The 25,873-nt window shown below is 40.0% G+C and overlaps 2 protein-coding genes across 2 annotated transcripts in view; one reads left to right on the forward strand and one right to left on the reverse strand.

Annotated features, from left to right (window-relative positions):
- Window positions 1–20,286, forward strand: hpcal1 (hippocalcin-like 1). The gene is made up of 4 exons (XM_034699674.1): window positions 1–353; window positions 11,462–11,960; window positions 13,469–13,574; window positions 19,609–20,286. The coding sequence occupies exons 2-4, from the start codon at window positions 11,583–11,585 to the stop codon at window positions 19,704–19,706; spliced, it is 582 nt and encodes a 193-aa protein (XP_034555565.1). The 5' UTR covers window positions 1–353; window positions 11,462–11,582; the 3' UTR covers window positions 19,707–20,286.
- pdia6 (protein disulfide isomerase family A, member 6) overlaps window positions 20,203–25,873 on the reverse strand; it is a 15,736-nt gene continuing 10,065 nt past the window's right edge. The window contains exons 8-14 of the mRNA XM_034699673.1: window positions 25,482–25,596; window positions 23,833–23,973; window positions 23,583–23,667; window positions 23,379–23,451; window positions 23,137–23,295; window positions 22,949–23,045; window positions 20,203–20,895 (exon numbers count right to left, since the gene is read on the reverse strand). Coding sequence (XP_034555564.1) covers window positions 20,827–20,895; window positions 22,949–23,045; window positions 23,137–23,295; window positions 23,379–23,451; window positions 23,583–23,667; window positions 23,833–23,973; window positions 25,482–25,596 — 739 coding nt within the window. The 3' untranslated portion in view covers window positions 20,203–20,826. The remainder of the gene's footprint in view (window positions 20,896–22,948; window positions 23,046–23,136; window positions 23,296–23,378; window positions 23,452–23,582; window positions 23,668–23,832; window positions 23,974–25,481; window positions 25,597–25,873) is intronic.

Raw genomic sequence — 25,873 nt, forward strand, 5'->3', positions numbered from 1 at the left:
ACATCTTCTTCCACTGACTGATAAAGCCGCTACACCGAGAAGTAGAGGCAGGACCGAGGAAATAAGAACATAGCTTAGGAAAACCCATTTTATTCTTGTTTGACTGAATATAGAGTTATTTTTTATCCGGACATGACGGACTGAGATAAAGTAACTCGAACATCTTTACATTCTGAAGTGTTGGACTTTTCCTGACTGTTTTCAACGGGAGGAGGTGATAGGTTACAGTGCTGCGGTTCGTGAGTTATAACGGTTATAGGGTTCGGTGACGTCATTACGTGTGGAAGGGGGCTTTACAAAGTGTTCACTTGTAAACCGGAAGACTACGTAGACAGCCGTTACTTTACAAGCAGGTAAGTTTACATCCCTTTATGAACTCAGTCGGAGTGTTAATGCTGCTCAGTGGTTTTTAGTCTGCCCTTGACTGCTGTGTGTCAGTTTCCCCAAGACACAGGAGGGTGTTACAGGGGCTACACCCATGAATGACTATAGCCTACATCACACCTACACTTTGGAAATGTGAAAACAGTTCTAAAGTGTTCCTCACTTATGAGCAAAATTTTAAACACACTTTAAGTCATCTTAAAAGCTTATGACAGGGGTTCTCAAACTTTTTTGGCTTGTGTACCCTCTGTTCAAAAATAATTTCAGCCAAGTACCTGTACGGCAGAGAAAAAATTTCAGGAAATAATATGGGAAAGTAACATGAATAAATGTATGCATGTGGTTTTACAGTGTCATAATAACATTGAAATGAAAGATGACACAAATTATATGTAGTGCAATATTTTCTGTAATAATTAAAGATTGAGGCAGCTAGTACCTTTGATGGTTTTGCAAATAATATATTTTATGAGTGAATATGCTCAATTTGGAAATAGTGCCCTATATGATGTTGCACTGAAATACAAATTCAATTCTGTTGATAAAGTTGTATTTAATCAGATTTTTTTTTTATTTGTTGTGATGCAACTTTTTTTTCTTTTTTTTTTTACATTTACCCCTTGCAGTACTCCCACGTACCCCTAGGGGTACCCCCATTTGAGAATCACTGGACTTTTTATTTACAGTCTATGCACTGGACTAGCCTACATCACACCTACAATTTGAAAATGTTAAAACAGTTCCAAAGTATTCCTCACCTATGAGTAAAATTTTAACTAACATAAACCCTGAATACATATAGTAGGCTACACAAGTAAATGTAGCAGTAGAGCTGTGCAATGTACACTACCAGTCAAAAGTTTGGAAACACCTTCTCATTCAAAGGTTTGTATGTATTTTAATTATTTGAAACACTGTAGATTAATACCAAAGACATCAAAACTATGAAAGAACACATATGGAATTATTTAATGAACAAAAAGTGTAAACAAACCAAAATATGTGTTATATTTTAGATTCTGTAAAGTAGCCCCCTTTTTCCTTCATGACAGCTTTGCACACTCTTGCTGTTCTCCCAGTCTGCTTCATGAAGTGGTCTCCTGGAATGGTTTCTAATTAACATGAGCCTTGTCAAGAGTTAATTTGTAGAATGACTTTCCTTCTTAATGTGTTTGAGACCATCACTTGTGTTGTTCAGAGGTAGGGTTAGTACACAATGGGTAGCCCTATTTGACTACTGTTTTAATCCATATTATGGCAAAACAAGATTATTTCATAGTTTTGATGTCTTCAGTATTAATCTACAATGTTGAAAATAATTAAAATGAATTAAAACCATTGAATGAGAAGGTATGTCCAAACTTTTGACTGGTAGTATAGCTGAAATAATAATAAGTGAATCTACCTTTATCAACAGTACACTACAGTTAGCATATATGCACAATGGCTTTAACTTTATATACATTATTATATAAGAGCATTTCTTCCACACATATTGAGTGAACTCCACTAGACCTGTGTGTATTATACTAACACGTGAATAACTTGTAAATATAACATTTAAGAAAAAGTTAAGTGATTAATACTCGGTTTTAATTAATTTGCAGCGACCATGTTTGTAGCCTATTTATTTCACTCTGGTTCCTCTCAGCCAATAGATCATAATCTCAGTCTTATTCTATGAATGCACTTCAACAAACCAACATCTCATTTTTTGAAAAATTTGAATTAAAAACATTTGATCTCTACAAAAAATCTGAGTTATTGCCCAGTTCTTAGAAAAATAGATAACGATACTACACACTGCTGCTTTTATTACAACTCCCACTTTTTTTAAAACCCAAAAAACTTTGGCCAACATGTGAAGAGTGTGGATCCAAAATTAAAATAACCCTCTCACTTGAAAACTCACTGCTTCCTCAAAAAGGAGTGTATTTTGTGGATGCTAACTAAAACATTTCTATTTAAAATGTTCATAAACTTTGTTGAGATTGAATGAGAAAACTGTAGTATTCAAAAAACAATATTTAAAACACAACAGCCACATGGAGCAGAAGCGAACACTACAAATGTTCTTTTTTCCCTGAGTCTTAATATATCTTCTGCCCTGTACGTGCCCCTGATTGATAGCTACACTGCCTTCCTCTCGTAAGTCGGTGCACTACTATCCTGTTGCCTTGACTACTGGTGTGTCAGGGGACTTCATCCTGATCTTCTGTACAATTTTCTTTGACACTGGATCACGAAGACTGCCACGAAACAGCGCTGAAAAAGAAAATAACTGGAGAGCTAATTTAGTCTTTTCTTCCTGTGACACTGCTGACTCCTCACCCACCTGATGCTGCCTTAGTTACCTGGAGTACACGCAGTACCTCAGGCTGTGGTGCTGCTCTGCTCGCACACTATACTCTACAGGCTTTGAGTGAGTCTGCTTTCTTTTCGCGCTCTGAACCCTCGTCCCGTTTGTTTGATTTACATTCCATTCAAAAATGGCAACATGAGAAATGTTTTCTCTGACCTGTTTCTGTAGCGCTCAGAATGGGAAATGTCAGTTCTATTTAGGGATGGAAAAAAATCCAACTTACTCCAGTGGGTTAAAGAATAACAACAAGGAGGGTGTATTCTTCACCAACTGATAGATGTTTGGATTAATCAACCAGCTAGTTAGGCTATGAAATGTTTATAGCAGGAAATATTTAAAGCTCCTTTGAGGAGCTGGTTTTGAAAGAGACCAAAAATTCTCACTGCTGGCTCTTTATGAGCTTCAAAAGCAAACAAGGTTCAAGGTTACTTTATTTGTACCCATAAGTAGATTTTGTTTGCAGTGACTCAGCCTCCTTTTAACATCAACCCAACAAACAGCACAGGACAATACATGACAAACAAAGTGACAAAGTGCTTAGTGCTTTAGTCCTTAATAAAAACATTAAAAACAGGAAATGAGCAACCAATAAGAGCAAAATCAATAAAAACAAGGTAGACATAAAATCAACCATTGGTCAATAAAAACAAGATAAAACAAAGAAAGAAAGTGCCACCAGTAAAAAACAAGATAAAAAGGTCCATAAATACTTAAAAAAAAGTGGAGAACATCAGTCTGTATTACTGAGACTTGTTTATGATGCTGATGGCTGCTGGGACAAAGCTGCTTTTATATCACTTGAGACCACAATCATAAATATTGACCTCCTCTATAAAGATGATTTTAATGCCTGAGCCTGCTGCTGCTGCCAAAGCAATTAGTGGTAGGCCACTGAATAAAACCTTTATATTTAACATTGTCCATGTGATACTTTGTAGTGTTCAAAGAAGGCAGAAGGAGATTTTTCTGTTCGAAGTTAATGGATAAAATACTTAATGAAGCATAGGACAAAATAAGTGAAGAGAAAGTAGCCTCCAATTTGACCACAGGGGGCGCCAAGGTTGTCAAACCTGCAAATAGATTTGTCAAAATGTCACAATCACGCGGCAACCTTTGGCCACAAGAATTGAAGCCAATGTGGATGTGTTGGGATCTGCAGTTTCCCGAGTGTGTGCCATAGACTGTATAAAACATGGATGTAGTATCCGTGACATTGCCCATCTGTTTTTGAAGCGCTGTTTTGAGGCCAATCGACGGGGGCAGCCATATTGGAAATGCGGAACTCAAACAGTCAAAGTGTGACGTAAAGGGTTCCCGTCCAGGAGTCAAGTCAGTCATGTCCTTATTTGGGCAAAAACTCATAATCTTAACATCTTCTGAACCTTCGCTTTAGAAAAAAATTCACCCCCTGTACAGTGTGCTGATAGAGAAATTAGCTACGTAGAGCCAAGCGTTTTTTTGAACCAGGCTGTAAACATGTTTATTAATGCTGCAAAGATCGACTATTTTGAATTGGTGTGTATGTGGTTTCCTGTGTTACTGCAGCCAGCCTCAAGCGGATTCTCGATGAATTGCAGTTTATAACGCTTCCACATGGGCTTCATAGTTTGAGACCGGAGGTTGCTGCTCGGTGTCCGCTTGAGGCTGGCTGTGGTAGAACCGGAATCCACATACACACAAATACAAAAAAGACGATCTTTACAGCAGAAATAAATATGTTTACAGTGCAAAAAACATGTGTCTGGATAGCTCATTACTTGATCGGCTCACACTGTACGTGGGGTGAAATTTTTCATAATGCGGCAATTTCAAAGATAACAAGATTTAAATTTTCCCATTATGAGAGGCACAGCTGACTTGACTGACAGGCGGGAATGCTGTAGCTGTTGGCGAGGAGGCTCAAAGCCCGCCTCATCTACCTCACACTAGCTCAGCAGATGTTAGGTTGAGTTCAGCATTTTCAATATGGTTCCCTCCGAAGATTGGCTTCCAAACAGTGCTTCAGAAACAGATGGGTGACGTCACGGATACTATATAAGCTGGAGCTCAGGATTTCTTCCTTACAAAAGAGTGCATTGACAAAAAAGTGAGTCCCTTTACTACATATTTCAAATTTCTTTGCCTGCTGCACTATGATGTTGTAGTACCTGCATTTTTGCTGCCCACATCCTCCCACACATATAAACATATTTACTGTAACGCAACACGCCTTGTAACTTCCCTCGTGTTTTTTACCGCACAGAAACTACTGAGCATCTGTGAAAAGAAGAAAACTGCTTTCTCTTTTTTGTCACGAAGCGTCAGCCAGGAAATGAGTTGGCCCTTAAAAACTGAAAACAGCAGTGAACCCAGCTTGGTCAAAGGTTTACAGAGTCTCCGTGGTAGCTTTGGGGAGGAGGGGGGATACATGTTTGCGGCTCTGGAGCCTGTGTGAAACAGTCTCATTAGAGAGTGAACCCTCTGGAAAAAGTGGACCAGAGGAAACACACGGATGGCTATGGGGGTTGGTATGATTCAGGGAGAGACTGTTGCTGTGTAATTGAGGGGGGGGGGGGATTGCAGATATTGAATGCAGAAAGGGAATCTCGAGGGGCTGTTGTGTATCAAACTGTACTTGCCGACAATATTACAGTGTATCCTCCAAGTTTAGGGCAGGGAGATCGTGATGCTTTCTGTAGAGGAGCGTGAGCAGTTATTTTTGACCACATTCTGAAGAATGTTCCACTGCAACAAGTTTCAACTATGAAAAAAATGACACCAGGGTTGTCTGGCACTCAGCTGTGAAAACTTACAAAATCCCTGTGACGTCTCAAATGCTCATAAAGCAACTGCTTCCATTCTTTATGCAAATTGAAGTAAACATATTAATGCAAAATGCACCGAGACTTCACCTTCTTTGTTTTTGTGACCCTAAAAAAAGTCACTGGGTAATATGGAGTTAGTCTAAATTGCAATCCCTGCTTTATGTCTCTGTTTTGACTTTTTTGGCTCAAAGAGGCATGATTAAACGGTTCGTAGAAGTCATAAACTTGTCTTGCAACCCCAAGCTTGCAATTTCTCCTCTGAAGCCCAAACTGCTTTACTTCTTCTCTTGGATGCGAAAGTTCCTAATTTACCTTGAGAGCTACTTCAACACATCCTTGCGGCACTTTTCAGTCTTCAAACCGTGAATATTGTTGGGGTTTTTTGTATGTGGCTTTTTGTGTGCTTGAGGGGAATAAATAGCAACGCCCATATTTATGTCTGCTCTAGCTCTGACTACACACTGAGCTGTCCTGGAAAAGTCCATGTGACCAAGAGCTGATGAGGTGCTGCCGCTTCCTCATCCTGTTGTATGCTAGAGCGGAAGGACAACGGTCAGGCCTGCAGGGCACTGTGTAATTTATACCACAGCTCTGTCAAAACAGAGTAAGCAGACAAGGATTTTATACTCTCAGTGTGACCATCAGTTTGATTTAGCTCTGTTGCGTTAAGGCTTGCTGGAAAGTGGGAACAAGCAGTACATAGTCATTCATTAGCATTTTACTACCTGAAAATACAATAAGAGACTGAGCGCTGTTTTAAACCAGTCTCATCTGAAACAGCCTATTTTTAGCCAGGCTAGCAGCATAGCTCCAGGGATAGCAATTTTATTCTGTTAATGGCTCAATCTACCACTTAGCTCTGGACTAAAAATATCCCAACAATTTCTTTGATGGATTGTCATGAAGTTTGTAAAGGCCATTGTTGGGCCAGGAAGATGAACCCTAGTGATTTTGGCGAATCTCTGCCTGTTAATTCAACATAGTTTTTCACTTGTGAAGTTAAATAGATCAACCTGTGCATCAGCAGATCATTCCTAGTGTTTAGATTAGATCACAACCGTCACTAGGTAATGCTTACCAGTTGTTGTGGGAACATGAGTCATGTTTTATTTCATTAGAGTCATCAAGAAAAGGATATAGAATTAAAGTGTTTAATTCAAAGTATTTAGACGGCATGTCATCGTAAATTACCCAATTGCATCCACCATATTGGCAGAGGTGTGTCGAGATATTTTTGGATGGGTTGGCCCAAATTGGGCACTAGATCATGCAGAGGTGACAAAAGTCCACATAGCAAAATTGGTCTGATAGGTCTGGGCCAGATCTGGCGTCAAGCCGGCACTGCTGGCTGGCTGACTGCTGGCATGGCAAGTGGTATGTCAACCGGACGTGGACCAGGTCTGGCAATGATGGCATTGTATATATGATGGCATGCCACATCTGGCTCAATTGTGGCTTGGTTTATGTGGCCCAGATTTGTCCATGCCGTATCTGAGCCGATTAAGGTTGAGCTTGTGATTAAGCTGGCCCATGTGTGGGCCGTCTCTGGCAAACTATATCTGGGCCACTTAAGGGACGTCATTCTTTGCGGTATGTTGGCCGAGTCTAAGTGTATTGTGGGCCAGAACTGGGCCAGACCAATTTTGCTATGTGGGAGTATGTGCATACACTAAAGCATGACTTTCATGATAACACCATCACTGTCTTTACTGATATCAACCTTGACTGAAACTTTGACTGCAGCCCCATTCGAATGAATGGGGGAGACAGAGTTTTTGACCTATACTGCAGCCAGCCACCAGGGGGAAGAGTTTCTGTGGAAGCCTCACTTCCAGCGGAGCGATCGGAACGTTCATTTTTTTTACAGTCTATGATCGGAACAAACTGTACAGGGGGTGAATTTTTTTTCTAACAGTTCAGAAGATATGGAGATTACAAGTTTTTCCCATTTAAGGACATGACTGAATGGATTGACAGGCAGGAACGCTGTAGCTGTTGGTTAGGTTGAGCCCAAGCAGCAACCTCCGGTCTCAAACTATGAAGCCCATGCAGAAGTGTTATAAACTGCAATTCATCGAGAATCTGCTTGAGGCTGGCTGCAGCAACACTGGAAACCACATACACACCAATTCAAAAAAGACGATCTTTGCAGCATTAATAAACATGTTTACAGTCTGGTTCAAAAAACGGCTTGGCTCTACGTAGCTGATTTCTCTATCTGCCAACACTGTACGGAGGGTGAATTTTTTTCTAAAGCGACGGTTCCGAAGATGTTAAGATTATGAGTTTTTGCCCAAATAAGGACATGACTGACTTGACTCCTGGACGGGAACACATAGCTGTTGGCTAGGAGCCTCAAACTCCACCCCTTTACGTCACACTCTGCCTGGTTAGGTTGTATTTCCAATATGGCTCCTGCCGACGATTGGCTTCCAAACAGCGCTCAGGAACAGATGGGTGACGTTATGGATACTACGTCCATATTTTTTACAGTCTATGATTATAACACAAAAAACTCTCTTGATTCTTTGAAGAATGTTCCAAAGTCACAATTTCAAGCATTTAAAAATTCCTGCACACTTCTTAAATGTCAAAAATGCATTTTCTAGTTATGTAGTCACGACCCAAATAATGCAAATAACTGTATTTTTGACAGATAGTCCATCAGAATTTTTAGGCATACTCCTGCACACTGATTCCTCTCCTGCATACATATTATTTTTGTACTACTTAAAGTACCCAAAATAGATGTGCTACAACTGAATGCAAAGAAAGCCTCTAGTGGCCAATTACAACACAGTCTGAATATCTGATTCCAATGTAAGTTCTGTCAGTGACAAAGCAGCAGCCAATCATAGTTTAGGAATTTGTGGTGCAGTTTGATTTCCAAAGGGCGCCTGTATCACACCTCACACCTCTTTAATCACGCCTCTGCACATTGGTGAAACGTTTTTTTTAACCATATTTTTGAAGGACACAACCACACAAAAAGAAGAGTTGTAGGACATTGTTATGTGTTAATATTTTGTGCATCTCTTCATTGATTTATTTTCCATCCATAAATGACATTAAGAGTTTGTGTCTCCAGCTGTTCCTCAAACCTGGAAATGACACCCATGTGACCATTATAAGAAAGGAGACGTCTCTGCGTAGCAAAGACCTCATCCAAATTCACACTGCTCTCATTTTGTTCTGCACCAGATAGAATCATCTTGGTGCCAATATCGCAGGAGAGATGGGATTGCAGTAATTGAAAAAGAGAGAGAACAGGGATAATGCATCTCTCTGTCAGATAAAGTCATTAAAGGGAACAGATGAGTGGAGGTGTCATTCAGAGAGATTATTATGCAACTGAAGCGCACATATTTACAAAAGGGGGCTCATGTAGTATAGCTGGAAATAAATTCTCCTCCTATGTGTCATACTTTTTTTCCATTCTTTCTTCATCCCTGCCCCCGCTCATCTCTTTTTCTGTTCCTCCCACACACACACACTTTACCAGATACATGTTGTAAAAAGACTGGCTCAGGTTGAAGCCAATTTCTTACCACGACTTCCAAAAAGGAGAGAGCAACACTCACATTTCAACTGTTCATTTTCAGAGATGTTTTTTTTTTAAATGTTGACCATGCTACATTTATCTCTTTCATTTCTATCTACAGAGGCAAATAAGTAATGTGATCACATCCAGCTCTACACCTACTAAATAAACCCTCAAGTGCAATATTTATTACTGTGTAATAATATTCATATCAAGTGCAATAAACTGTGAAAACTGTTCATATAATGTGCAATATCCTTAACCCAAATACCTTCTCCCGAGCTGACTGTATATATTTGACATTTGTTTTATATTATTCCATATTTTTATTATCTCTTGTACATATTTTCTACCTGTTTTCATTTTATTTGTATTTATCTCATGCACCTTCAGGAGCAGCGCTTCTAATTTCATTCACTGCAAAAACTCAAAATCTTACCAAGTGAGATTGTCTCATTTTTGTTAAAATGTCTTATCCCACTTGATTTAAGATAAATTTACTTAACAAGTAACATTTGAGCAAGATAGAGGGACTTGTTTTAAGACATCTTAAATATCTTAAGTCAAACAATCTTGAAATGATCTTGTTTTTAGTTGTAATTTAGAAGAAACAAGGTTTGTTTTACATTTCATACATTTTTCAAGCTGAGATCTTATTTGTAGAAGTCAGATAAATGCATTTTATTGGAGAATCTATCAGAAAACAGCTCCATTGATAACAGAAAGAAAGAAAGAAAAGTTGTTGTTTTTTAAGGGTGGGTTACAGTTTTCAGAGACTGTTTCTCCTCAATCAGATAAAAATATACATCCTCAAACTACATGCACACAATGAGACACCTACATTTGAGCATAGCTGGCTTATCCTAAAAAACAACATGACTGAATATTAGTATATCCAGCTCACTATGAGAGACATTATATCTCAAAATGCTCAAATTTAACTTTGTAATCTTATTTCAAGTACAAGATGGTCTTAAACCTAGAGAAGTGCCGCTATAATACAACTCAAGTAAAGGTGAATATATCTCACATGAAGAAGTTGACATGAAATGTATTAGTGCAAAAATCTTTATTAGATACTAATTGTTAACATTCCTGGCTTATTCTGAGACACTAAGCTTTAAAATATTGCTTAAAATAAGTTTTCCCAGCTAATTCTAAGATCACAGTTTTCTAAATATTACGTTTTATTTTAAGAAAGCTTACCAAACTAATTTTCACTTGTTTTATTGGCAGATTTTTTTTCTGCTTATTTCAAGGTAAAAGTACCTTGAATTAAGTTTTTTTTTCTTGTTTTTGGAGGGGCATTTTTCCAGTGTTGAACACCTGACAATGACAAATAAAGGCTATTCTATTCTATTCTACACATTTTACATGATCAATAGAATTAAAAATATATAGTATTAATTTACCTCATTGTAAATTGTAAATTAATGGGTAGTAAACTACATTTTTAGTAGAAGATAAATCACATTACGTATATTTTTCTCCAGAATTATTGAAAGAGTCCACATCCACTCGCCTTTTCTTGTCTTTAAAATCATTGTACCTTCAAGTGTCTTAACCTTTATCCTTCCTGACACTAATGTTTGCCACTGCTTTATCAGCCTGCTGCATGCACAAGGCCTCCCATCTGATACCTATTATGCTGTTATGGTTTTGCTGTGGTTTATATGCATCCTCATTTCCTGTTAATAGAGAATGTTCCCATGGTGAAAGAAAGTGAATAGGCCTAGGTGGCCAGAAGCTTCAGTGTCCTCGTTTGCAATGGTATTTTTTTTTCTTTTTTTAAGCCATCGTTATTGTCCCTATTTGCTCCACCTGCTCTGAATCAATCAGAATATTCGTTTTCACATAAAAGGAGGAGGAGATTATAATCTGGCCTTTTCAGTAACAGCAGTCAGAATGAGCCTGACCGCTTGGAAAGTGGCTTTATTGTTAAAAAAACAAACAAAAAACAATGCCTCAGGACACTTGTCCCTCCACCATGCAGTGAAGGGTCGATAAATAAACACCGTGTCTGAGGACACATACTGTATCCACGGAGACCAGGCCATTCCCTCCACACACACACACACACACACACACACACACACACACACACACACACACACACACACACACACACACACACACACACACACACACACAAACATATTATAACCTCATGAAACTGTAATTGTATCTCTTTTTTTCTGTGTATGGTTTCCCAGCTGTCCAGATTGATCCCTCAGCTCAGTTGTGTGAGGAGCATCTTCATCACATGTTTTATGATAAAAGACTGCAGCAAGCTGAGAGGATTTATTGACCCCATGCATCATTTATGGTATTCATACAAGGATATTAATGAGGGTTGTTGGTCTCCTGCAGGAGCAGAGAAAGCAGAGCAGACGGTGACGTTGACAGAAAAAGACAAGGAGAGTGGAATAGGGGACAGCAGGAGGAAGAAACACCAACCCCCAGCTATCTGCCTACCTGAGAGTGCCGCATCATGGGGAAACAGAACAGCAAGCTGCGGCCGGAGGTCTTGAACGACCTGAGAGAAAACACAGAGTTCACCGACCATGAGCTGCAGGAGTGGTACCGCGGCTTCCTCAAGGACTGTCCCACCGGCCACCTAACCGTGGAGGAGTTCAAGAAGATCTACGCCAATTTCTTCCCCTACGGAGACGCCTCAAAGTTCGCAGAGCACGTCTTCCGCACGTTCGACACCAACGGGGATGCCACCATCGACTTCAGGGAGTTCATCATCGCCTTGAGTGTGACGTCCCGCGGCGGGCTGGAGCAGAAGCTGCGCTGGGCCTTCAGTATGTACGACTTGGATGGGAACGGCTACATCAGCCGGGCAGAGATGCTGGAAATAGTTCAGGTGAGGACACAGTGTATGACTCAAACTACTGAACAGGGATTTTCTGAATGGATGACCGTTCTGTGTCCCTTACCTATGATGTGGGTCAGCATCTGCCTACCCTGCATCATCTAAAATATCAAAAATTGACCTGATTAGGTGCCTGTGTTTTTCATACAGACTTTAAAATGTAGCTGGTGGTTGCACAATGATTATTAAAAAGGTAGAAACTCAACTCAACTTTATTTATAAAGCAACTTTCATACATAAAAACATGCAGCCCAAAGTGCTTCACAGAATAACAGAGACAGAAAACAACAGCAATGGTAAAATTAAAAAGGCAGGATTATAAATAAAATACTAAAAAATAAAATAAATGCAGTAAAATTAATAAAATAAGTAATAGTGGAAAGAAAAGTTAAATATACCGTAGCGTTAACAAGATCAGGTGAATACAAGAAATAAATAGATAAATAAATAATCAAATAAGATAAATATATGTTAAAATAGCAATAAAAAAAATAAGAGAAAGATTGCACATTTAAATTAAATGACTAATTCTATTAGTAATCCACAAAATATATGTGTCATATGTAGTAACCTTTTTGTCTACAGACAGCTTTTAGATTCAGTGTTCAACTGAAAGTCTGAATGTCCAAGATCTCCTCACATCACACGATGGCTGAGGCTGCCCTTTCTGTATTTTCTTATCACTGTGGCTATATTTACTTTTCCAATGTGTGGAGCTGAGCGGGCCTGCAGGGCCATATCAATATTAGCTCAGTCCATTGTGTTTGTGGAAACAAATGAATGTAAGAAAAAGAAGCATTCAAGAGCTTCTTTAACTGCAGCATGCTCTCTGTGTTTTTTAGCAGAAGCACCTCCTCAGTACTAAATGCGCTGACCTTATCATGGTCTGAGATGTGTTTAGTCTTCACAGATACAAATGAACACGCTGTAGTCCGTTCAGAGTGACTGAGTGTGAGTGTCGCAGCAGGATGAGCACTGTCATTACCAGGTGGCTGTAGAAAACAGGTCAGCCTTTTCACGATAGGGGTAACAAATATGTCAGGCAGGAATGTTTTTCTTCATCTTTTCTGCATGAAAACTTTATATCAACAATCAATTCCATTATTATAATTATTATTTTCAATATTATTTTTATTTTTTTCACTTTTGAGTGCAAAACACTCACGAAAAGCTTTTAACTTCCCTTTAACCCCCCATCCCTCCTACATCTCAAGACAGAGTATACATAAAAAAAGTAATAAAAATTAGCAAAAGAAAAGAGGAACAAAGGAGAAAAAAAAAAAACATAGGCCAAAAAGAAATAATGTATTCATACAACTGCAAATTCCATATGTATATCTTTTGAAAATAAAGCATAACATTTTATTGAGGGATAAGCAGCCCGTAAACTTAAGTCAAAAAGAAGACATGATAAAATAAAAAAAATATAATAGTAATTTCTTTCTTTGCTATCAACCCTATTAATGTACTCATAACATCAACTCCTCTTATCTTGGTAGGCGATTTACAAGATGGTGTCATCAGTGATGAAGATGCCCGAGGATGAATCAACACCAGAGAAAAGGACAGACAAGATCTTCAGACAGATGGACATCGACAATGATGGTAAGACTTACTGTTATTTTTATGAGCATGACGTTTTGTTTTCATAGTGTAACCCATTTAGTATTTATACACATGATGTAAACATTTAAAGAATGTTTAATGATGGTTTTGTTAAGTGGTGTTCTTGTAAGCAGTTGTCATGAATACTGTACACTCAGAGGGTCATTACTGCAGAAATAAATTGCAATTGTGGGGGGGGGGCAACATTAGTACAGTTTTTCATTATTATTTTGATTACAATAATCTTACATGCCATTCCTACATATTCAGGGATGTAGTCTCCAAGCTTTTCTCTGGTTATGGTCCAAGCTTTTCTCTGATTATGGTCCATAGGGCAGCCAGTTCAGTATGCTCACTTAGATTTAAGGGCTGCACTCTCCATCGATAGCAAGTCCAAAAACTCTGCAAGCCACTTCTGTATGTTGTAGCGGTCCGGTTTGCAAATTTTGCAGTTCATAAGTATTGTCTTTTTCAAAGACAAGAAAGCTAAAGCAACAATGCGTTTGGTTGCTCTTGGCTGTATAGTGTCCATCATATTTCCGAGTATTCATACATCCGGCATTGAGGGATATGAACATTCATTAAAACCTGTAAAATATTGATTACCTGGGTCCAGAATCTTTCAACCATTGGACAGAACCACAGTAAGTGCATAGGTGTGCCATTCCCACCACAAGCATGCCAGCACAGGTCAGAAGTATTTGGATTCATTTAAGTTTGTGGAGTAATGTAAGATCTGTGTATAATTTTTATTAGAATAGTTTTATATTTGACACAGTTAACTGTGTATATATATATATATATATATATATAAAATATGGGTCTGTGTGTAAAATGTTGATAAAATATAATGTGATTTTTTGCAAATCATTTGAACTCTATTTACATGAAAATAGAGCAAACACAACAGGTTTCAGGAAAGTTCAGACAGGGACAACAAAGCACTGAAAAAGTTGTGTAATGCTTAAAAAAAAAAACACCTGAATGGAAATTTCCCAACTAATCAGGTTACTTTGCAAAAGGTTAGTAACATGACTGGGTATGAAAGGGCCTTCCAGAGAGGCTGAGGCTGTTTTCAAAACCGCCTACTATGCCAAAACTACCCGGATGTCTACTGATTCAGAAAAATTTCACAGTATGCATCGGACCAGTCTCCCTCGTGTACTGTTTCCCACAATGCACAGTGCTCTTACTTTTTCACGGGGGGAACTCAGTTTTTGGTTGCTGTGAAAATTATTAAATTTCATATAAACCACTTCTTAAGTTTTAAAATCATAAGTGATGCTAAAAAAGCAGTTTATCTATCAGCTTGTCCGTTGTTTACTTCCGCTTTCCGAAACCAGAAATTCAGTGACATCTGGCCCAGCGTACTGCAACACAGATCGAACAGAACAGTCATACTACATACTAAATTCAAACGCAATATGTAGTAGGCAGTACCTACTGACTAAATTAGTAGGTAGTATGTAGCAGGCCGTTTTGAAAACAGCCTGAGTCTCTCTGATTAGAAGAGGTTCACCTCACTGCGAGTCACTGCTTCAGCAAACAGTTAAAATATTTCAGTATAATGTTCCTCAGCAAAATTGCAAAGACTTTGTGGATTTCATCGTCTCCAGTGAATAATTGCAAAAGATTCAGAGGATAAGGCGAAATCTCTGTTCAACAGGGACAAGGCCGAAAACCAGTCCTGGATGGCTGAGATTTTCAGACCCAAAGGTGGCACTGTATTAACAACAGACTCTGTAGTGGAGACCACTGCACACATTGGGTACAAAACAAGAATGAGAACCCAAGTGCAGATTAGAAAAGGTTTATTTGCAAAAGTACAAATAAGCAAAGAGAGTAAACAAAAATGTACTTTAAAAAGTCCAGGCTAATACAATCCAAAAAGTCCAAGGGAACACAATATGGATTCACTGGGAGACAGGGAGGAACAACATGAGGAGAAAGCACTGGGAAGACTCAAGGAAGATGAATTGAAAGGTAATCAGACACAGGAGTGGAAACAGGACACAGGTTGAAACTAATGAGAGTAATCAAAATGGAGGGAAACACACAAGGACAGGAAGTAAAACTGAACCAGACACACAGGGATTGAGAACTACAAAATAAAGCAGGAAACCAAATAGACTTCACCCAGAAACACAAGTTAAAATATGCACACACGCACACAAGGACAACAACACAAGACACGGATCACTCAAAAACAAAACGAGGAAGACATTAGGATAACTGATAACTAATACAGAATACAGACAGGGAGGAAACGTGACCTGAAACACAAGGTGAACACAGTTTGTTGCAGCATCAACAAATGCAGGTTAAGACTTTACCATGCAAAGTGGAAACCAAATATAAACATGATCCAGAAACGCTGGTGACTTCTCTGTGATCAAGCCCATTTAAGATGAACTGAGGCAAAAATGCAGCCTTCTCCGCTCTAAAGAGGAGAGGGATCACCTGGCTTGTTACCAGCACACTTAGGAAGTTAACAAGTATGCATATTGGCAATTGCAATGGAAGCTTTCACATTTGGGGAGACGAACATCGACATATAAAGGCTTTAAAGCAAAATTTGCGGCAATCAAGACGACGCCATTTGGAGGAAGAGCTTGTGTTCATTAGCAAACCACTTCCTGCATGTAATACAGCATGTCTCTGTAGTAGAAGAGTCCTGGTGCTAAACTGGCCTTCCTGCAGTCCCAACTTGTCACCCATTGAAAAAAAAGTTGCAACATGAAACAAACATTATGACAAAGGAGACCCCGAATTGATGAGCAGCTGTAATTTGATTTGATTTGAATTTGATTTGAAAGTGTCTAATTCGGAAATGTCAAAAAATAAATAGAAATAAACAAAAAGACATACCCCCAAAAAAGAAAAATGCAACATCACAAACAATGCTGTTTCATCACTAATGTGAATTCTGTAACATGTCCGAAAAGGAGTGGGAAGAAGTAAAACAAGAATGGGACAACATTTCACTTTCAAAACATCAGAAACGAGTCCCCTCGGTCATAAGCACGCCCCTGTCCCATCATTTTTGAAACATGTTGGTAAAAAATTCAAAAAGAGCATATATATTTTATGAAACAGTACAATTTTTTCAGTTTCAACATTTGATATGTCGTCTTTGTCCTATTTTCATTCAAATATTGTGTTAAATTGATTTGCAAACCATCAAAAATCAGTTTTTTTTTACATTTTACACAGCATCCCATTTTTTTGGTAATCGGAGTTGGCCTAAAAATTTTGTTACATATGTGTACAGCCATGTTTGTGTGTCATATGGACACTGCATATAAATGCCACATAACATGTATTACACAAAGGTTATTAGATAGTCATTAAAATGATGCACACTGTCCCACTGAGCAGTAAGAGGAAACACACAAGACAATACCATAAAAAAAAATCAGGTCACACATCTACACCATGTTACATGAACACAACTCACAACATCATTAACAGGCTTCTGCATCTGAGCCTGCTGTGCCAACTCGATGCCAGTGGTCTGACATTTAGTGTGAAAAGGTGACACAACATGCATGTAACATGTACTTAAGCATTTCCTGTCTATTGGAGGTTTCTAGCACGTCACATCTCGGTCAGATATTTAAAGCGATTGGCACAGCAGTGGGCAGCTAACTCTGTGTCGTAGCAGGAGGTTCAGAAAACCTGAAGGACAATCTGTGCATCTCAGACTCAAGTTTTATTACGCTGCATGACTAAATCCACCAAAACTAAGTTACAGTCCTTTAATTAATTTCACAAGGCTGCTTTGTGAAATTATGCTTTTATTCTTCTCTTTTTTTCAAATGTAGTCACAAAAAACATTTACATTGAGAACAACAACAACAGTAACATCGGGCAGTCACAGACAAAAACAAACATGTCCAGTTTTATTTTTATTCTTAACAGTTTTATTTATTTATTTACTATCTAGTTCAAATTGTAGTCACATTTATTCTACTTTTTTTATTTATGTACTTATTCATTTATTTATTTTAATTATAGCATCTTATGCAAGCGGCAACCTCCGGTCTAAAAATATGAGTCAATGCGGAAGTGTTAAAAGCTGCAGTTCATCGAGGATCCGCTTGAGGCTGGCTCCGGAAGTACCGGAAGTCACATACTCATGAATGGGGAAAAGATGATCTTTGCAGCATTAATAAACATGTTTACAGCCTGGTACAAAAGAAGAGTGTAGTCTGAATAGCTAATTTCTCGACGTCCTCTCACTGTGAGGGGGGTGAATTTTTTTGTAATTCGGCAATTTCGAAGATATTGAGATTACTAGTCCTCCAATCAGAGGCACAGCTGCCTGCAGGAACACTGCAGCTGTTGGCTAGGAGGCTCAAAGCCCGCCTCTTTACGTCACACTGGCTCGACAGAAGCAATATGGCTGCCGCAGCCGATTGGTCTCAAAACAGCTCTTCAGAAACAGATGGGTGACGTCACGGATACTACGTCCATATTTTTTACAGTCTATGATCTTATGTTATTTTACTGGTTTAATATTTTAGTGTTTTATTATCTTAGAAATGTATTTTATTTTGGTGATATTAATTTCCTGTGAGTTTTAAAGCGGGGGTTGGTAATCAGATTTAGATACACTTTTTCTTATACTGTTTAAAATGATCTTTATGTCCCGATGGCAATCAATACATAATGTGTTCTTTAAAAAGAGCGAAGAAAAGCTGCTATCTACAGCCGGAGTAAACCTGGGAAAACATCAACCAATCAGCCTTTTTTGGGTGCCAAAATTTTAAACCATTCAAATCCCGTCCTACCGTTCTGCCCGCCTCCTGCGCGTACATTTCCCCGGCGTGTACTCCGAGACCCCGTCCCCTGCCTCTGCTTCCCCTGACTCTACTGACTGTCCCTCTCGCTCCACCTCGGGCCTGTCCCCTCTGACCCGACGAGATGCTTTGCTCAGGACTGTAGTCCGGATCAGAGTCTAAAAAGCTCTCACCACGGGGCTCTGACAAGCAAAAGAATGAATGACATTCAGTAAGTCCTACAGAAAATGTAGATGTATTGTAGCGTCCGTCCGGACGCTGTAGGGATGACGAGCCGATTCGTGAACACGTTGAGTTTTAATAACCGGTCACTGTCGGCCGTGATCACGCCAACCAACAAAACAACAATCAATGTTTGAATGAATGAAGAACTTCTCCTCTTGTCTCTCCTCTCTCCCGCTCGAACACCTCTCCTGATGCCTTCACTAACTGTCAACACTGTAGGAATTAAGAATATCTACACTGAATACGTTTAACAAACAGTAGAGTTGTTACAGTATTATACATATTATAACTTTTCTCCTGATATTGTGTCATCAGTACAACTGGATAATGCTAGAATGACAGTTGTGAGTACTAACAGCAGCCATGTTTGTTTGTGTTTTTAACTTTCACTATGAGAATGTTTTGGTGAGGACCGGTTTGAATCAGTCACCATCATATGGTCGCAAGTCAGAGGCGCTCGTGCATGTGAGCGGGGGGGGGGTCGTTTTGGAGGAGCTCTGAGGGAGGAGGGGAGGGGTTAGACGGAGTCATGAGGAAATGCTACATTCAAATTCATGCTAGTTTTCCGAGACTACCAACCCCAGCTTCAAGTTAAATGTTTGAAATTCCGTATTTTCTTATTTTTATTTTCAGACACATTCAGTATTGGCATCAGGAACATTTTAAAACTGATCAAAACAACAACTGCTGCAACAACACCATTAGAATCCCTGATAGACTTAAAAATAGCACAACAGCACCACCTGCTGGTTGTTGTGACTTGATTGCCATGAATTAGTCACACACATGGCCATTTAAATGTAATCGTTAATGTGTTTAATTTTACTTTTTTAAAATATGTTGTGTTGTCTGCTGTCTGATCCTGGGGCAGCAGTGATAATCATCAGGCTCATAAGCCCAACATGATGATGTTGAGTGGCTGCTGCGTGATTCAGCCCTCCCTCCCTCCTTCACACCTTCCCACTCCTCCTGACGTTAATCTTTTTTTGGGTGTCTCTGCTTCACAGGTAGATTGTCTTTGGAGGAGTTCATCAAAGGTGCCAAGAGCGACCCGTCCATCGTCAGACTGCTGCAGTCGGATCAGGGAGCCGCTCGCCAGTTCTGAGTGCAGAGACTATGATACACACTTTCTATTACACAATCACAAACCCACATCCATCCAGCTTTAGAGGCTTGAATGTCCTCACACCAACCCTGGACAGACAGTCCCTTAGTTTTCAGAACACTCTTTGTCTTAATGTTTACATTGATTTTCTTTAGTATGGCTTCTTCTCTGTGGACTCCTTAGGTGCCCTTGGTTAAGGTATTCCTGTTGAACACTCCTTTTCCTTTAAATGGTTTCTTCTTCTTCTCCCACATAAGTGAAGTGCCATATCATGTATTTATACTGACTGGATCATGTGCAAGTATTATGACCCCCATTATGTTACACTAAGAGGAAACTAATTACAACATAATTTGATTCAACTTAAGTGTGTTGACAAGTGGCTTATTGTTCAGGACTGCAGCTGAACAAGTTCTGTATGCCTTTGGTATTGCATGTGCTCAGTGATAAGCGTTTTCTGATATTGTAACAGTTTATGTGAACAAGGAGGCCGTGATGGTTTTTATTCCTTTTTATTTTTGTAACAAAAATGTCATTTTGTTTTCACACAATTGAAATAAAGTCGTGTAAGAAAAATCTACACAAGAAGTCCCACAGTTTCCCCCTGATCCTGAACGAATATGATGCAAACCCACCAAGAGTCACACTTAATGATTTTTAAAAAGAGAAAAAAAAAAAATCTAGATTCACATCAGATTGGATACTTGAATGATACTTTGACAAGTCCACATCTTAAAAATAGGTGCTGGAGGGTGGCTGAAGACAGGAGTGGGGGGAACAATATTTGAAATCGACTTGAATGGAAAACATAAAAGCCACATTCAGAACCTCGTCCCCTTGTCTCCTCAGCTGCAGCATCTGACGTTCAGCAGGTACAAGAAGCAGAGTTCACACAGCGGACACACGCAGGCCCCCCCTCCCTCCTTGTTCCTCCCCGTGTGTGACAGACAGAGATGATGTGAGAAACTGCAGGTGTCTCTCGTGTCTTTTCTGGAGTATTTCAGTAACTGGGCGACCGGGCTTCCCATTCGTCCACAGGAGAGGGGAGGCGGGTCACGCAAGATCGGACCAGACCGGATCCAACCAAACCAGTCTGTATCAAATCCTGCCCCGTTTGGGCTCATAACTCATCCTTATCGAAGTCATCCAGGTCTATGTCACTGAGGTCGTACTCCTCCTCAACAGGAAGCTGTGGATTACACAGAATATAAAATAACTGTCAGCAAAGGCAAGAAGCAGAAAACTTCAACTTCAAGTTTCTAACGCTTGATTTTTGAATAATCATGAGACACTTCCACAGTAATGTAGTTTAGCTGGACTGTTTACAATGTATCACTCAATGAAAACAGCAAACAGGTCACAGTTCTTTGTGTTAAGACAGAAACTTCAACCTTTGAGCCCACTATTCAACTTGAGATTGGTTGGCCTGATCATATTTTGAGACATGGCAAACTTACAGCCATACCTGCTGTTTGACATTCAAGGCCAAATTCCACCAGATCTGTGTCCGGTCCGTCTCAGATCCATCACGGCACCGGATCTGATATGTTTCTATTCTAGTCAATCTGTTAACACCTTATGGATCCGCTCCGCAGCTCTGATCCGGCAGGTCGGAACGCAACGGATCAGATACGCAAGTCTTCTATTTTTGCCGGATGCCGGAGCACGACACGTCAATTCAGCACAGAGCCATCAAGAGTCATCAAGTCAGAGGTTTTCAGAGGCTGATAAAGACAACATGGACGAGGAGAGGAGGAGGAGAATACTTGATTCAGTGATTGCCGTGGGAAAACCTTGGTCACATGACTCCAGCTGTCAGGCAGTCCTGCTCCGTGCTGCGTTCTGAAAACGCAATCAGTGGGTATTGACGGACGAGAGCGCACGGAGCTGGACCACAGGGGATCGGAGACGGACCAGACACGGATCTGGTGGAAGTCCTGTGTTAGTCTGATTGAGCTTGGTAAGAGATCCAGGCATTTGATTGATAAGATAGATAGATAGATAGATAGATCTTTATTTGTCCTTAATAAGGAGATTTGTTGCCACCGTCTGTACAGGAATACATGTATGAACACAATAACCATAACCATCCACCCAGCCTCACAGCAATGGTGCCCCTCATCCTACAAATATACACACCAGACACATATGCACACACTGGGCACATATAAAACACACCGAACACATATGAACACACTGGACACAAATATGCACACCGGACACATATAAACACACCGGACACATTACAGTGGCATTCTGTTTAGCAGTGCTATGGCTGATGGGACGAAGCTTCTGCCAAACCGGGCTCGCCTACAGTAAGGGGATCTGTATCTGCGACCGGAGGGGAGTAGTGTGAAGACTGAGTAGAGGGGGTGTTGGGGGTCCAGTGTTATAGTGCGTGCTCTGCGTGTGATGGCTCTGTTGTTGAGGTCAGACAGGTTGGGTGTGGGTAACCTGAATGATCAGCAAGTTTGAATGCTGGATTCATTTTCTGATTTTCATTGGCTGTATTGAAGTTTCAGGGGCTCCAAAAATACATTAATAAATGACAGTGACAGGGCTGCTGCACACTTTTTAAGACCCACGCCCAAAGAAAACATAGTTGCACTTAACAAAGGTGTGTCATATTCAACTACATATTTAATATGTCCCAAGTTTGAAAGCTGTTCTGCATGTCTTGAAAGTCTTCTCATAATCTTTGTTGTCTCCTGGCCTATATTTACCGTCTCAATGCAACATTTCCTTGAACTTTTTGGGTGGGAATCTGTCCCTAAAAAAACTGTAATAAAAATGTAATTAACTTTATCAGAACACTGTAGATCTGATCAAGTATCGGACATGTCTTTGTCAAATATCCATCTAAAAATTGAAGACCCCTCAGGACTAAAAATCTGACTTTTTAAGACATTTTATGATATAAACTTAAATTTTCAAGAATCTGCAGGAATCCTGTAGTGAGCTTTTTTTTTTTTAGCTTGGAAGATATATTCAGTAGTTTTGTGACTAAAAGTCTTGCCTGAGATTTTACTGAGACAGATGCAAAACTGAACTTTGACTGAAGTGTCTGAATCTTTGTCAGATTTGCATTTTTCGAAATTCTACCATTCTCCTCTTTAGATGAAGGAAACAGTAGAATGATGTTAGAATGAAGCAAACCTCTCATGTTATTATTAGTATTCCATATAGCAGAAAAACATTCTGTCTGTCTCTGACGATGACACAACTGTGACGCTCCCACTCACCTGCCCGTCTTCGCCGTCCCATGGCTCAACAGCTTGAATCTTGGGCATGGCCCCGCCTCCCAGTGTGGAAGTTGATCCACGGCCGACAGAAAGCTCCCTGAGGAGAAGGTGAACCACGTCAGTACCATCTGGAGCAAAATTTGATTCTTTTTATAGCGAGCCGAAGATTAGGCAACAGCTGCTCCTACCTGAGGAAATCATGAATGCCAGAGTCGCTGAAGGAGCCTCTGAGCAGAGCAAACTTCATTTTACGAGTGTTGATTGCAGCCATGGCAGGGTAACCAAATCCACCGATACCCAGAGCAGCTTCCATCTCCATCTGGGCTCCGGCCTCGGTCCACATCCAGCTGAGGAAGAAAGAGGCTGGTGTTAGTTTCCTCCACATGTGATTTGATGTTATTTTGATGTCTGATTTGTCTCTCCTCTTTACCCCCACATCTTCTTCTTGTACTTCTCAGCCATCTTCACCATCACCTCCAGGTAACTCTTTCTACCTGCTGCACCTGTTAACAAGGACAGGGGAAGGATGGTGATTCAAAAATCTATTCCTATTATAACATGTGACAACTCATTGATTACTAAGGTTATATCTCTTATCTGTTTGACATGTTTGCGTGTGTGTGTGAGCTCTCACCTGTGTCCAGGATGTGTGGCAGGACAGCAATGATACACAGCTGACTATCCTCACATGTCTTCTTTAAGACGTCTTCATTGAGGATCTGAGGAAAAAACATTTAATAGAGGACATGTTTTATGTTTATTTCCAGTATTTTTATCAAGACTAAAGTCGTCAAGGCTCAATGTCAGCCTGGTTGTTTTCTTAAGGGTCTATTATTATGGCTTCTAATATTGGATGATTGATGGCAATACACAGGCGCACTGACCTCCACCATTTCAGGAGGAGCAGCATTTTCTGAGAACAGATCCAAAGCTCTCTCAACGATGTCAGCACGGGAGCGGCCTCCTTGGTAATCTTCAGGCTCCTCCCCTTTGCGGAAAATCTTGATGGTGGGAAATCCACGGATCTACACACACACACACAAAACACCTTTATTGTATATTCAAAAGAGGATTCAGAGCAGGAAGATACAAGCTATGCAAAGACTTTTAAAGTTGATTATCAATTTAAGGCTGATGTAACTAGTATTGTTGCATTATTACCATACATCAATAAAAGACTGGAGAAAAAAAATTCTAAGTGGCTGATTGGGGTGTTTAAATGTAGTTATATATAGTTAAATATAAACCAAGGGGCAACCTCTGGTCTTAGAAATACGAGTCCAATGCAGAAGTGCTAAAAACTGCAGTTCATCAAGGATCCGCTTGAGGCTGGCTCCGGAATTATTTTAGCCTGTACATATTAGTCATGCCTATTTGTTGTTTCTTTGTATTTATAGCTAAGGTTATTGTTATTATATTTTTATTTTATTTTTTATTGTAGTTCTTATTCTTATTCCTATTCTTATGCTTTGTACAAAGAGAGCACAGTTTACTAAAGTCAAATTCCTTGTGTGTTCAAGCATACTTGGCGAATAAAGCTGATTCTGATTCTGATTCTGATTCTGAAGTACCGAAAACCACATACACACCAATTCAAAAAAGCCGATCTTTACAGCAGAAATACACGTTTACAGCCTGGTACAAAAGACGAGTGTAGTCTGGATAGCTCATTTCTTGATCGGCACCATAGACTGTATAAATAATTGACATAGTATCCTTGACGTCACCCACCTGTTCCTGAGCGCTGATTTGAAGCCAAACGACAGCAGTAGCCAAATTGGAAATGCGGAACTCAACCAGGCAGAGTGTGACGTAAAGAGGCGGGGTTTGAGCCTCCTAGCCAACAGCTATGTGTTCCCGTTCGGGAGTCAAGTCAGTCATGTCCTTATTTGGGGTACAGTGTGTGCCGATAGAGAGATTAGCTACGTAGAGCCAAGCTGTTTTTTGAACCAGGCTGTAAACATGTTTATTAATGCTGCAAAGATTGTCTTTTTTGAATTGGTGTCTATGTGGTTTCTGGTGTTTCTGCAGCCAGCATCAAGCGGATTGTCGATGAATTGCAGTTTATAACACTTCAGCATGGGCTTCATACTTTGAGACCGGAGGTTGCCGCTTGATCGGTACACACTGTACGGGGGGTGAATTTTTTTCTAACGCGGCAATTTCGAAGTTATTTAGATTACGAGTCTTCCAATGAGAGGCACAGCTGACTTGATTGACAGGTGGGAACACTGTAGCTGTTCACTAGGAGGCTCAAAGCCCGCCTCTTTACCTCACAATCATTCGACAGCAGCAATATGGCTGCCGTTGACGATTAGCCTCAAAACAGCGCTTCAGAAACAGATGGGTGAAGTCACGGATACTACATCCATATTTTATACAGTCTATGATATAAACATGGTGTACTTATCAGCTATTCTACAATGCAGTTGTGTTGACACCTCACAATGCTGGTTCAAACTTATGCACTACGTCTACTTTGCAGCAGTTTGCATCAGAATTGTAGCTCAAAACCTCTTGTATTCTCACTCACCCCGTAGCGGCTCGACACGGCCTGGTGTACGGTAGCATCAACAGCACCGAGGCGAACTTTGCCCTTGGTCTGCTCCTTGATAGCTGTGGCTGCAGCTGCCCACTCAGGCTCCAGGCTATAAACAAGAGAGGAGAGCAAAGGTTGGGAAAAAACCGACATGATCAAAACATCTGAAATGTTTTAGCCTTGAGCATTTTAAAATAATGAGTGTATTGATTTGCCAAAAGTTAGTTGTAAATTCTGGTCCAGGCTCGCATTCTTTGACATCATTCAGACTCTGATGCATCTGTTCTTGCACCAGAGTCTCTGATGTGGCCAGATTGTGAGTCTTGTTCGCGTCTTTGTTATGATAGCTCCAGGTTGTATTCAAAAAAGGACACGCTCTACTGTGT

This window comes from Notolabrus celidotus, chromosome 13, assembly GCF_009762535.1.
Source record: "Notolabrus celidotus isolate fNotCel1 chromosome 13, fNotCel1.pri, whole genome shotgun sequence".
NCBI classification, from domain to species: domain Eukaryota; kingdom Metazoa; phylum Chordata; class Actinopteri; order Labriformes; family Labridae; genus Notolabrus; species Notolabrus celidotus.

Excerpts from the sequence above, each read along its gene's own strand:
- hpcal1 (XM_034699674.1), top strand. The coding sequence starts at position 11,583 with ATGGGGAAACAGAACAGCAAGCTGCGGCCGGAGGTCTTGAACGACCTG. Across the intron at positions 11,961-13,468 it reads AGATGCTGGAAATAGTTCAG|GCGATTTACAAGATGGTGTC; the intron begins GTGAGGACACAG and ends TTATCTTGGTAG. Across the intron at positions 13,575-19,608 it reads GATGGACATCGACAATGATG|GTAGATTGTCTTTGGAGGAG; the intron begins GTAAGACTTACT and ends TCTGCTTCACAG.